The sequence below is a fragment of the Clupea harengus genome, chromosome 3 (genome assembly GCF_900700415.2).
Source record: "Clupea harengus chromosome 3, Ch_v2.0.2, whole genome shotgun sequence".
Classification (NCBI taxonomy): Eukaryota; Metazoa; Chordata; class Actinopteri; order Clupeiformes; family Clupeidae; genus Clupea; species Clupea harengus.
This window is the reverse complement of record NC_045154.1, coordinates 28,949,285-28,963,018: the sequence shown is the minus strand read 5'-3', so window position 1 is coordinate 28,963,018 and position 13,734 is coordinate 28,949,285. Positions and strand designations below refer to the sequence as shown.

The window sequence follows — 13,734 nt, the reverse complement described above, 5'->3', positions numbered from 1 at the left end:
AAACCCTTTTAGTTTTTGAACTGAGGCAAGGGCATCATTTAACTGCTCTACATTACGGTGAAGAAAAAAAACATGGCAGTGTGCTGCTTCTGTCCAGACAGACCCAGGAAGCATGATAGGTCCCTGGGGTGATATAATGCAAAGGCTAGATAAAATGGCTGACTTTACTAATACAATTTCCCCCCTGTATATTGTTTCCAAACCCCTCCTGACACAATCTGGCAATGTTCTGACAGGTGTTTCACAGGGTCCTTTTCCAATGAAATGAAAACCCACAGCATCTGACGAAGTCAGTAGGTGAGGAGGAGGAGGAATCGATGAGAGTGGAGGACAAGGGTGGAGAGGAGCAGAGTGGGGGGAGAGCACTGCTTCTGGCGTCGAGAAAAATGGAGAGTTGTCAGTTTTCAGCGTTCTTAATTAGAATGATTATTTTTCCCCAGCTCCTGTTTTCCATTGACCCAGTGGAATTGACTGATTGCGAACCGGAGTTAAATACACGCCTTCAATCGTAATGATGGGCTTAAGTATTGATTGTGTCTCTGGTGAGCGGCTGAGTGCTGATAGCGCCCTCAGGGCCATTAGCACTTTAATTAGCCCTCTCTCCTTCCGCATCGCCCTGCCCGCTGTGCACTCGCTTTTAATTGAGATTTGCATGTATTATTTGCCCAGTATTTTCTGTCAACTTTTCTGTCTTCTTTCTCTTCCTGTTCCCACCATTGTTCCTTCCATTGAGAGAGAGAGAGAGAGAGAGAGAGAGAGAGAGAGAGAGAGAGAGAGAGAAAGGCTTATAAAAATTGTGAGTGCGGGAATGGGTGGGGTTCAGATGTAGCTGGAAATCTGGCAGTAACTGTGTTCGGATTGGTTTTGTGCATGCTGAAGTCTGAGTCGGAGCTATTGAACACAATCCTACATTATGGACCCAGTTTGCATCATAAGAAATGCTATTCTAACCTGCTCTGGGCACAATGAAACCAGAAAGTTATCATTTTAATGCAGAAGAGAATGATGTGCTTGTGGTGGGAAAAATGATCAGATGTAATGGGCGAGACTGAGAAATGCCTGATTGTCGAATCAAACATTGAGGCAAATTTCAGTCACCTAATCTGTATTAAAATATACGTTAATGTATACTGAGGGAGTTGAGTCCTACAGTCTGGCAGAAGTTTAACAGAAAATGCTGACATTACTTCTTGCATCTTTAAACACCGTATCATATCATCACTCTGGCTCACTCTGAGACTGTATTAACAAGGTCTTGGTTTACACATTCTTCAGAGTTTAGATAGGGTTCTTGGAAATCATTTCACAAAATATCAGACTTCATCTTGCACAACCTCCAGTGCACGGTTCTTCCATTCCGTTGAGACAGCGCATTGCCTGAAGACTCCCATCCCCAAAGAACATGAAGTGTAATGTGCAAAAAAATAGCTTGCTTTCCGCAATTAAAATGTCCAAACTTCATTTTGAAATTGCGTTCTTGTGCTCCCATGAAAGTAACTAAATCTTTTTCTCGTTTCTTTTCTGTGTGTTTTTCATGGTTTTAAAACTGCAAACGCTGCACTTGGTAAACTGTGTGCGCTGGGGAGTTGACGGGTCCCCCTCGTGGAGAGAGGCGATGGCATGAACCACTATAAATCACGCCAGCGGCCGCTGGCACCGTCGAGCCCTGGAGAAAGTGCAGAGTAAACACGGCAGCGTTTCCCACGACTCCCCCAGGACTGCGGACCCTCATCCATCAGCACAGGGGTCTCTGAGAGCTGGGCCAGGGTCCGCAGAGAGCCGCCGCCGCCCCCACCGCCGCCGCACCCATTACACAGGGGAGGGAGCCGATAGCCCCGAAGAAGCTTAGCTCAGATCACCACCCCAACAACCACAACACAACAGACCAGAGCTAATCCATCAAGAAGCATGGCTCATCCATGTCCCGGACGTTTAGGAACTTCTTGGATAAGTGCAATAGCCATGACACAACACACCAGACCTAGACAGCCACCAACATGGCTCATTTACCTCAAGACTATTTTAAAATTCTTGGAATTCCAGTTCTTGGCCCTACGAATAATCAACAATACGCCGATACAATTTAAAATAAATAAATGAAGAGCCACAGGCATGGTCCATTTAATGAAGACTCTTTAGAGACCTTCTCTATAAGGCTGAAAAGCAAAGAATTTCTGCAAGTAATGAGAATGTCATTGAGCAAACCATGCTGTGCGCACAAAGGACAAACCACTCAGCACCACGCCTGCGACAGCACATATTTTTTTTTATAGAACAAACAACAAGGTTGCACACTTCAATACTGATTGATGACTAGTGTGAATAAGCAGCAGGGTAGGAAATAGAAAATGGCTAACAGGACAGACACAAAACTGAGCAGGGACCGAGCTCTATATGTACTGATGACAGAAACAGATCGGCTGACACGTGTGCGCACACACCCTGTCCCCGTCCTGTGGAATAAGCCACTGACTGCCAACACGCCATGGTTCCACGTGCCGTTCTCCAATAACTCAAAGGTAAACTGTAAAATGCCTGCAGGCATTTGGCAACCGTACAGCATGCCTTCCCTTAATGTAATGAGCTGAAGTCAGTCAATGATAAAATAAGAAGCCTGACATCAGAGAGAGGAACATTCCTCTATCGCTCAAGCCATGCTTTGTGCGTCCGTCCGTCTGTCAACAGATGTATGTCGAGATCGTCCGTCTTCTTTGCCCGTTCACGAAAGTCATTTAAACAAATGTACACGAGCCTCGTCACTCACTCTTATCAGTTAAGAAAGACCCGTTAGCTTACTGCGATCCAAAGCAATGATGAGACACAGTAAGTGGCTCCAGATGTTTCGTCACATCCACGATAGCTGCTGGATATAGGAGGCCCTCCTTACAACATTATCTAAAGTTAGATTACTCCTCCACTAATGATAGAGGGAGGTGGAACAGACAGGATGAGGTGCAGACACCCCCCCCCCACCCCGAGTCTGTCCGTGTGTGTGAGAGAGAGACAGAGACAGAGACAGAGAGAGAGACAGAGAGAGAGAGAGAGAGAGAGAGAGAGAGAGAGAGAGTGAGAGAAAGATAGAGAGAAAGAGAGAGAGAGACAAGGAGCAGTCTGGTGGTGTGATCAGTCTTCCCAGGGGTGCATCACATGAGCCTGGCACATAAAAGTAATAATTGAACACAACAGGACACGTAAACACCACCCCCTGTATGGTACTGGGTAAACACTGCATGCTACACGACTTAAATAACATGCACAGCAGTATGCATACACACAGCTTAGATGTTCCTCAGCTTGACATGTGACCGTGTGCAAACAGCTGTCCATACCACCGCTTCAGCAGCACTCATCACAGCAGCTAACGCTAACGCTAACGCCACAGTACCGTGGGTCCTCTGGGGTTCATGATCACTACAGCGTGATTAATAGTCCTCACATTACAGTGGACGCTTGGGCCCACAGAGGCTAATGACCTGTTTTCTGCAGTTATCTTAAATCTATGCTTTTTTTTTTTTCTCCAGCGGGCACACTCACACAAACACACGTGCACAGAGATTATGCATTCACACCACACACTCCCCCGACTTCACATACACTCCCCCGACTTCACGTACAGTATTCACATCACTCTCACGCTCTTTCTATCTCCCTCTTAACTCAAGTCTTTGTTACTCCTAACTTTCATGTGCCTGATGGGTAGATCCATATTCATTTAGACAACTATCAAAGCAGCCGTCTCACGCACCTCCCATTCATGCGAGACACGAGACACAGGCAGACCCAGCCATATGCTTTGGACCTGAACATCCTCTGGCACAATGAGCACAAAGCTTCTCCTTGAGCATGACACTCGCGCTATATGATTAATCCAGCAGCCTTCGGTAGGCCCCCACCCACCTCCATACACGCAGCCCAGGATGAATTTATCATTGGTGGGACAAGGACACTGTGTCTGCCACCCCAGCCACCACCCCCCCCCCTCCCCCACTGGGCCATGACCATGCATACATAAGGAGTCATATTGCCTCTGATGCCGGTGTCACGAGGGGCCACACATGGACCCCCGGCTTCACAGTGGCCGACCTAGAAATCATCACCTGTAATTGACCCCCAGGGAGAGTGCTAATTACCCTCTCCACAGCACAGTGGGAGCAGGTGTGTGTGTGTATGTGTGTGTGTGTGTGTGTGTGCGTGTGTGTGCGTGTGTGTGTGTGTGTGTGTGTGCGTGTGTGTGTGCGTGTGTGTGTGCGTGTGTGTGTGCGTGTGTGTGTGTGTGTGTGTCTTTGTGTGCGTGTGGGGTTTTTTTTGTGTCGCAGGATGACCTGCGTCATCTGGCGAGCTCTCTGCTCTCTTCTCTCGCATACGCCATATCTCCAGAAATGTCCAGAAGGAAATTCGCAAATCCACTGGGCCGAGCGGAAAGTCGGAGGAGTGGAGCGGAGGACTGAAGCGGGGGAAGTAAAAGCAGGAAGAAAGCACTGGCAGAGGGACAGCCTCTTCCCGGAGGCCTGCTCCTGTCCCTTAATGAACCTCCAATTAGGAGGAAGTCAGCCTGGAGCGGCAGCACTTTGAAGTGAGCAGAATGCTAAGCAGACACAGGCTCACGCAGCGCGTGTAGTTCCTGTTGAGGCCACAGTATCTCTCAGTCAGCACAGAGATCACAGAGATGATGAGCCTGTTCCTATGGAGATGCTGAGCCACTCCGCCGATGGCTTTGCCCTTGTGATGAATAACTAACCCAGAGGAGAGGTGTAATGCAGTGATCACTCTCAAATCGGACACAGTGACACTAACAGCGCATGGTAATTGGGCTCTGTTTCTGCTAGCCACCTATGAGCAACAGTTTTTTGGAGGACTTGAGTTTCACATTCGGATAGTCATCACAAAACATAAAAGCTCTGAGGACAACAAAACTGGCTCTTTATAAAGCATTAAAAACATGGTCCGGCCATGTTAACCAGTCAGTATACTTCATTAGACACATGCCTACCAATTACTTTGTGTGCACACTGCACACTGAAGGGGGAAGGTGGACTGCTATGGTGGCTATGGCTGGCAGAGGTGCAAAGAGATTAGGTAAAACGGAATTTCTGGAACACAGTCTTATAATTAAAGTAAAAAGAATTGAATAAAATATAATATTACCCATTGCCCATTCTATCATATATTTTGCATTATAATTTTGTTAAATGCAACATAATTTGCAAACATAGTTTAGAAACAGTATTTTATTCTTATCCTTGATAGCATGCATCTGACTGACAAGGGAGTGCACATGTCATCTTTGTGTGGCTGACTAATGCGCTTCATCTGAAGAAGTGTATGCATTGACTAGAGAGCGCCCCGCACGAGTTGGTTAAACGGCTCTGTGTGCTGCGTGTAATGCAGGGGACAGCGCCTACAGCATCAAGAGCAATGTGCTCTGACTGAGGCAGCTGACTCCCACATGAACACAAGTCAGATTTAGAGGAGAATGCTTCCAGTCAAAGGAGACTGAGACGGAAGGATAGTCTGGCAGCGTGCCTCTTACTGTCTGTGCTCATAGGCAGGGAGCACTGCTTTAACAGGGCAGCCCAGAACACTGATTATTTGACTGAATACTTGATGAATGAGGCACATAGACAGTCAAATGACTTCAAAGACAGAATACCACAATAAGGCTGAAAACTGTGCAGTGACTATTAGGAACATAATGAAGTAATGTGCTAATTATTTCCTTGAATAAGGCCTCTGTAATTTGAAAAAGGAAAAGACCTGCTTTGACATTTTTACTACATTTAAGATGCAGGTGCAAATTAGGCAGAGAATGGAGTCAATTCATGATCGTGAACAGAAGAGTGAAAGAGGAGCATTTATTTTTAGCTGACGACTGAAAAGACAGTCTGTCTGTATGGAGAATGAATAGGGAAGCAGCAAACCAGTCCGAATCTATGATACTGCTGCATTCTACAGAATACAATAGTGAGGAATGGGTCAAAAGAAAGAATAATGGAATACAGAAAGAAAGAAAAGGAAGTGAAGAAGAAAAAAAACAAAGAAGGGAGCTGCCAATAACAAAATGGTCTTCCATCTTATTAGACACATGTGAAAGTCACTGGGTTTGGTGAGATGCCTCTGCATCTGTCCGCCAGCCGAAGATTCTAACTGCAGCTGAGGGGGATCAATGAAATGCTCGGGCAGCTGATCGATTGACTATTGAGCCACAGAGGCGGATGTGTGGACTCTCTCTTTCTCTCTTTCTCTGTCCTTCCTCTATCCTCTTTGCTCGAATGGGTCCTCCATCTTCTGAGGCATTGATCCAAATATGTTTTTTTTTTTTACGTGAATACATTGCTTAATCTATACTCTATCCATCTTTAAAACATTACACTGTAAGACAACCTATAAATATGACTTTGAAGGTCAAATAAACGTGTATACGCTCTCTCAAGGAAATTGATTTTTTTTTTTGTGTTCTTGTTCAGACCTGCTTTCGCACCTGTTTTGTCAGAGCAGAAGTTTCCATTTCCTTGGTCTGGTCACTTCATGGTCTTGGTATAGCTCCTCAAACAGCTCCTCGTGAATATTCACTCAGAATTTGAAGTAAAAACTAAGATTTTGGCCAACAGGAGAGCTTCTTAGGGGTATACAAACAGTACAAATTACACATTGTCAGGGACCTAAATTCTTCCCGGGGATTTAACAATTTATATCACGAGGAAAAAAATCGAGATCCTTCATTGGCTGAAGTGTTTGAACAAATTTTAGGAAATCAAAGTTTTATACAATGAGAAAGGTATCGATGACATTTGTGATCATACCACCATACATCATTTTTTCGATGTGCCTCAGACACCGGTTACATGTTTATTGATTATTCGTTGTTAGCTATTGAATCCTCCTAATGAAGATACCTCTGAAACTGAAACTTAAACATTTTCTGTAATTTCTCTGGATTGGTTGCACCAAATTAAACATGACACCTTATTTTAAAGATAATTAACTGGAGACTTAGAATATCCAATTATTTTCATTTTTTGACCAAGCGGACTGAGTTTTTTTTTGTGTCACGTCCCATTTTCTGATTGTTTCATGACCTCCACACAATCCTGCAGGGAGGAGTTGGCGTGAATGCAGCTGAAAAGCACACATCATCCTCCGGTCTGCTGTGGCCTCTCTGCTCTGTGGCTTTGTGTTATTGGTGGAGTGTCAAAGTTTGAATCTGATCCAAATCTTACACGATCATTATCCTAGTGATTCTTTCGCAGATACCCCCCCCCTCCCACACTCCGGAAAAAAAGAAAAAATAAGGAAAGGAACAGAGCCATAAGATCTGATTCTGATTCACCCAGGCCTAGTCACTCAGTCTCCACAGGGGTTTCCCAAGGCACTGGAACCCCCCCCCCCGCACACACACACACACTAACACACACACTATACAGTGTCTTATTAGTAATTCAATTCCACTTTAACAACTTGAAGCATTGTGCTGATAATACTGAGTGAGCCAAGTACGGTGCGTTTGGATCTGCTTAGCATTTAGGGGGGGTTTGCAGTTAAACAGTGTCAACATTCTTGTGGTTTAGTTTAATGTATTCAGCATCTATGGCTCCGTTTGGTTCGAGAAGAACCCCCACCCCCCCCCCCCCCCCCCCCCCCCCCCCCCCACCACCCTGCCCCTTCGTTATTCGAACTGCTCGGCCCGTCGTATCAGAGCTCGCGTTGAGCTCAAATGAGCTCAGAAACAGTCCATAGAGTCAGGTCTCCAGTTGCCATGAATTAGGTCCAAGTGGTGCAGAGTTCACTTCATTCACGATGACTATTCTCAATGGTCCCACCCTACCCAAAGTTTAAGACACACATTCCTGTGTTGGCATCTCTAGACACTCTCGTACCATTCCCACAATGCCCTTGTAAAAGTAAACATTTGCATACTCTGACAAGATTTGCCCAACAGAAAAGTCTACAGCTAGGGTAAGAGCAGCAGCCCCTCGGATGGCAGCAATGTGACGGTAATGCGACGGTATGACAACCAGCGCCAGGAATGGCAATCATCACCCTTTACCATGGCCTGGGGGCTCAGCACGCATGCCGCTAGGGTATCTCTGCCCACACTCTCTGTGCCAGTGACAAGCAGGGGCAATTATGTGTCTAGTCCAGTCACCAGTGTTTTGGCCCGAGCTGCCATCCCATGTTCCCCCCTCTCCCGGTGTCCCTCCCTCCCTGCCTGTCGTGTCAACATCTTGGCAGCTTCAGGCCCTCATTACCTCACGCTCCCCATCGCTTCACGGCAGTCATCACCTCCTGAGTCTAATCTTAAAAACACAGAACCTGCTGACCTATGAGAAGAGGGAAAGGAGAAATGTATTTATTTCTTTATTTCTTTGTGTGTGTGTGTGGGGATGGAAAGAGAAATCACATATGGAGTGATGGAATGGGGGCTGACTTTGGGATGCCTCCGAGCGGTAATGAGACCTTTGGGAGCTCTTGCGAACAGGTTGAAAAAAGTTTCCAGCGGTGCTTCATCTTGAAGGACAAGGAGGTGGAGGTTGTGTGTGTGTGTGTGTGTGTGTGTGTGTGTGTGTATGTGTGTGTGTGTGTGTGTGTGTGTGTGTTTGTGTGTGTGTGTGTGTGTGTGTGTGTGTATGTGTGTGTGTGTTTGTGTGTGTGTGTGGTGTGTGTGTGTGTGTGTGTGTGTGTGTGTGTGTGAGTCTCCAAGGTAACCATGGGTTTTGTGGAGACGTAAGATGGGGAGGGGGTTGTCTACACACTGGTGCTAGGTGTCAACACTTAACACAAGATGCTGTCGGCGCAAACGAACCCAGGGCTCTGTGCACTTTGCAGATGGAGGCCAGGTTGGCCGGCCATTTGTCTAATGAGTGATCACTCAGGGGCCTGTCACAGTACCATCTGGAGACACACCTCTGCCCCCGCCCCGGTAAATAATGAGAATGGGTTTAAGTACAGCACACAACAGTCTCAAGGCAGATTCAGTCTTGACTGTCTGTCATACACAGAATCAGAATAACAGCTCGGAGAAAAAGGTGTGATCAGCAAAGACATGGACGATTTATGATTCCAGTGTGAGTAAACAGGTCATAAACAGAAACAAGTGGTTCCTCTCATGTGGTTTTGAATGTACTTCCAAGCACTGCTGCAGGGAATTGTGGCTCGTGTTTTTCAAAATGGCCGTAAGAACAGAGACTATTTAGGGCAATGAGTTGAGAAACAAAAACATCCACGAAGGAATGATATGTGTTTGTCCTCTCTGGCATGGAAGTGGTTGAATACACTGTTCTCTCCCCAAGTCACATGTGGGTGCCATCTGTCCTAAAATACACACAGCAGCAGCACAAAGGATTTGTCTTCACAGACAAAACTGACTCAGTAGCACTAACAGAATCAGAGCGTGTTACTGGGAGGAAATGTAATAACACAAAGACTGCAGCTCTGCGTCCATGTCTATGGCAAAAGTTCATGGCATAATGAATGAACGGCACATTTCATGGGAGGGGGAGAGCCACCTGCTCCGTCTGCTCTAGCTTTCCCAAGCAGATTGTGTGTGTGTGTATGGGTGTGTGTGTGTGTGTGTGTGTCTGTGTGTGTGTGTCTGTGTGTGTGTGTGTGTGTGTGTGTGTGTCTGTGTGTCTGTGTGTGTGTGTGTGTCGGTGTGTGTGTGTGTGTGAGAGAGAGAGAGGGAGAGAGAGAGAGAGAGAGACTGCGATGCAGAGAGAGGGACTGCGATGCAGAGAGAGGGAGAGTGTGTGTCCTTATAATTATGCAGGAGGCCATACATGATTAATCCATTTTTATAGCACCAATCCAATATGCACTCCTGGAGGCAGAGTGCACATACTCAGATATTAATGTGACAAGAGTGCTTATGCTTGATACACTGACACCATTACAGAGCAATTGACTTGCGCAGTGCAGGGGCAAAAGCATGAAAATTCTCAATAAGTTTTATTGTTTAGTCAGCAAAAGTAGTTCCTTGCCACAGACAGCTATGCACACACACGCACAAACGCACAAACGCACAAACGCACACACACACACACACACACACACACACACACACTCATTCACTCACTCACACACACACACACACACACAGAGAGAAGTTTAAAGAACAATAAAAAGAGTTTGACTTTTACATTACTACCACCTAACGGATACATAACAAACCTAGAAAATAACATTCCTACTTAGATGAAGAGAAAGGAGCCATTTTGGAGCCAATCGTAACAATGTGCATCTGTCAAAGGCCCCTTTAACCCCTGGAACCAAAGCAAGTCGTCTGGAGCTGTGTGCCTAGAATTTGAATGCTATACGTCTCAATGCAAATGGCGTTCTCACAAAAGACCTGCGGAGCGCCGGCGTGACAGCGAGAGACAAAGCCTCCGCCGCCTCTGTGTGGGACACGCCTGCCTCCCGGTGACTGTGTGACAATGGCCTTTGTGAGGCGACCGTCCGTATCCAGCCAAACAAGGCTGTCAACAAGCACACTCGCACTTGGATTTCCTTTCAATTATTTCACCCCGTTGTAAGCATCTCTCAGCTGAAAATCTCACGTTAAAGAATGGCATTGGCGGTATCTGGCATATGTGACTAGGGAAGGGGAAGCAGCACCACACAGCCCTGGTAGAGGAAGGAAGAGAGCCGGAGGAGGGGAATGCTGAAATGTGGATGACTGTACTTGGTGATGTGTGTGTGTGTGTGTGTGTGGGGGGGGGGGGGGGGGGGGGTACTTATGGGGAGAGGCTGGGTCAGGTGGAGGCTGCTGCTTCAAGGCAAGCACAAATAAACACAGTCATAATATACGTACCATGATGTGCCTCCCGGTTCAAGTCAGTGCAGTTCTTTCAGTTTCTCCTCTTCTCCTGCTTTCATTAGCTGTACAAAAGAAGAAAAAAAAGAAACATATAGACATGTTGGTGTTTGCCTTTAACGGTCTGTTTGGATGACAGCATGGGACAAACATAATGGATTTACATTTACAGAACAAAGGAGATGTCATGCCTCCGAGCCTCCCCCAACCTCCGACGAGTTTTCACTTTTGATTTGGGTGTCTGAGTGACATGCAGAGACAGGGCTGTGGGTGATACAAACACTGCAGGAATCTGAGATGAAATAAGACTCAAAGCCCCTTAAATGACGAGATTTAGGATTCATTATTTATGACACACTCCCTGTGGCGCGGCAGTGGCAGAGAAGGCAGCGGTGTTTTACCCGCGTACATTTTTCACCGCACAGCTGGAGGGCAACATTAACGGGGACAGAGTGGCTTTAATCAAACCAAAACCAAGAGTGTGTTGGAAGCAGGTGAAATATTAATGTCTGCCGCAAGATATTAGGCTCTGAGTTTCCTCCCGCTTGCCTAATTACCATTCATTGTTGTAACCCACGTTCAACACTCTCTACCTCTCTCTCACTCTCTTTTTATCTTTTTAACTCTCTCTTTATCTCTCTCTGTCTTCCTGTTCCCTCTCTCCTTTTCTCACTCTCTCTCTCTCTGTTATAGCGTTTGCTGTTAAAGTTGATTAGCATCTGCACTCATGAATAATTTACGTCAAACTGCGATCCTTGCTAATTACCTGTAGCTCTCTTTGACTGCCAGTGTGCATTTCTGACTGCGGTTGGCTAATGAGCCTAAATGCTTGAAACTTTTTTCGCCACAAGTGTCTGCCAGCTGCAAGGGAAATGCAAAGGTGATGCGGGCCAATTAAGGGCTGATATTCCTGTCGCAGCGCGCAGGGGAAAAAAATATATATTCAGCCGCGTTGTTTGGAATGACAACACTTTGGTGTCGTTTCAAAGGGGGCGAGGAGTGATGGATGAAAACACTCGGAGGAATGGTGCCTATGGAAGCGGGAGAATCTCATCACAGGAGTGGAATATTGGAATCTAGGCCACATTTGGCCCATGAGGGAACCCGGCGAACGACAAACTGCTCAGACAGACTGAGACCCATCAGCACTTGCATGCATTACTCATCACAGGGAGCGCTCCCACAAGACGTGCTGGACGAGCAGCACCCCGGCAGTATGTCAAGCATGTTATTTCTCTACCTCAAGCAATCACAGGCTTAATGGACACTGACTGATGGACCTTGAGAGGCTCTGCCTCTGTAATCACACGCTTCCTACAATGTTATCCTGACATACGAAACCACAAAGCCAGCTGCCAGCATAAGATTGCAATGCTTTCTGTGCATTATTGTTAAATGCCTTCATCAATGTTTCGTTTCTTTTGAGTGTCGATCAGAAAACTGATTCTACGATGGCTCTGGGTTTAATGTGTAAATAATCAGCTTCTATACAGTCTATACAGATGCTATAGGTTTGGGAGATGTTCTCTTCAGAAACCTAGTGTTCGTGCTCGACCCCACGAAGCCCGTGTTTGGAGTGCTGTTGGTTCACACTGGGCATGGCTGAGGAGAGTTGTCATTATTGTTCGGTAACCATGGCAACCCACTGGGAGGAAAAGTGGAGCACCAATTGGATCTGCGGATCTGCATCTTACAGCGATGGAGGGTTGAAGGTAGAGGAAAGGTGGTGGGGTGGTGGGGCTGGGGGGGGGGGGGGGGGGGGGGGAGCACATAAGAACGAGGCTGAATCACACGGGGGAGGCTGGAGCACCATTGGGTCAACCGGGCTGAAAGAAACGCGCTCACAATGCGAACTCATCTGCATTTTCTCAAGTGCACGTCTCTAAACAGTCCTATTCTTACTCACACAAATCAATGGCATTTAAGATCGACCACGGTGCGCTGGGACCATTCATTGCGGCACTAATTGATTGGTCTCTGTTGACATTTATGCGTGGGCGGCCTTCATATTTTCTCTAATGGAAGCTTTGAGGCAGAACAAAACAGTATTTGCATCTTTACAATGCCAAAAGGAAGTTTGGCAAACTCAGACAAATAGATACCTTTGTATGTAAGTATAGAGTAGAGACACACAGTAAGGGGAAAAGGCACATAGAAAACACATTTTAAATAAAAAAACTTCAACATTTCCATCCAAATGTTGAATGCTGTGGTACTGTGAGAGGAGTATGACATTTCACTAGCATGCTCAGCGCATCCTTGTGGCTGTCGTGTGAGGAAAGCAATAAAGGATATCCCCTTCCATGTTGTGGCCTTGCACACTTCCTGTGAGTCCAGTGCCCTTGTCCTCTCTGTCTCTGACATAGCTCATCCCAAAACACAGCCCCTTGGGTCTGGACATGGCAGCAGCTGATGACTGACAAGTCGTCTAAACTGTCTGTCTCAGCCAAAGGACAACAATGATGACGCCAGACTTTCTCTAGATGAAGGTCACAGACCTGATAGATATTGGATTAGCAGAAAGTGCTGTGGTAAGCATTCTGTTTCAATGTGGTACATATTAGGCAACAACCATCCAATATTCATTCCAATCATGCATGAGTGATCCAGCGCTGATGCCCTGAGTAGGAAAACCAGGCCTCCGTACAGCGGCTCCTGGGTAAAAGAACTGGCCCCATAGAAAATCCCAAAACCAGGGTTCTGAGGGAGTCACAGTTTTCAACCAAACTCATTGCCAGATGCCAACCAAACTCCTTGGTGGTGTTTACTACTGGGCTCCCCCAGCCGTTCACTGCTTCTCCTCCTCCATTTGTCAGGCCCCCATGGCCAACTAGACTAGTGTCTCGAGGGGAGGAAGGTGGTTGGGGGCATAAACACATAGCTTTGAAGCCAGACGATTAAAGAAGAGAGACTTGTCGGACTGGGTC

General features: G+C 46.5%; 1 protein-coding gene across 1 annotated transcript in view; it reads right to left on the bottom strand.

The window, feature by feature from the left end:
• tspan18b (tetraspanin 18b) overlaps window positions 1-13,734 on the bottom strand; it is a 35,072-nt gene that overhangs the window by 6,848 nt on the left and 14,490 nt on the right. The window contains exon 2 of the mRNA XM_012839105.3: window positions 10,805-10,872. Within this exon, the coding sequence (XP_012694559.1) occupies window positions 10,805-10,807 (3 nt within the window). The 5' untranslated portion in view covers window positions 10,808-10,872. The remainder of the gene's footprint in view (window positions 1-10,804; window positions 10,873-13,734) is intronic.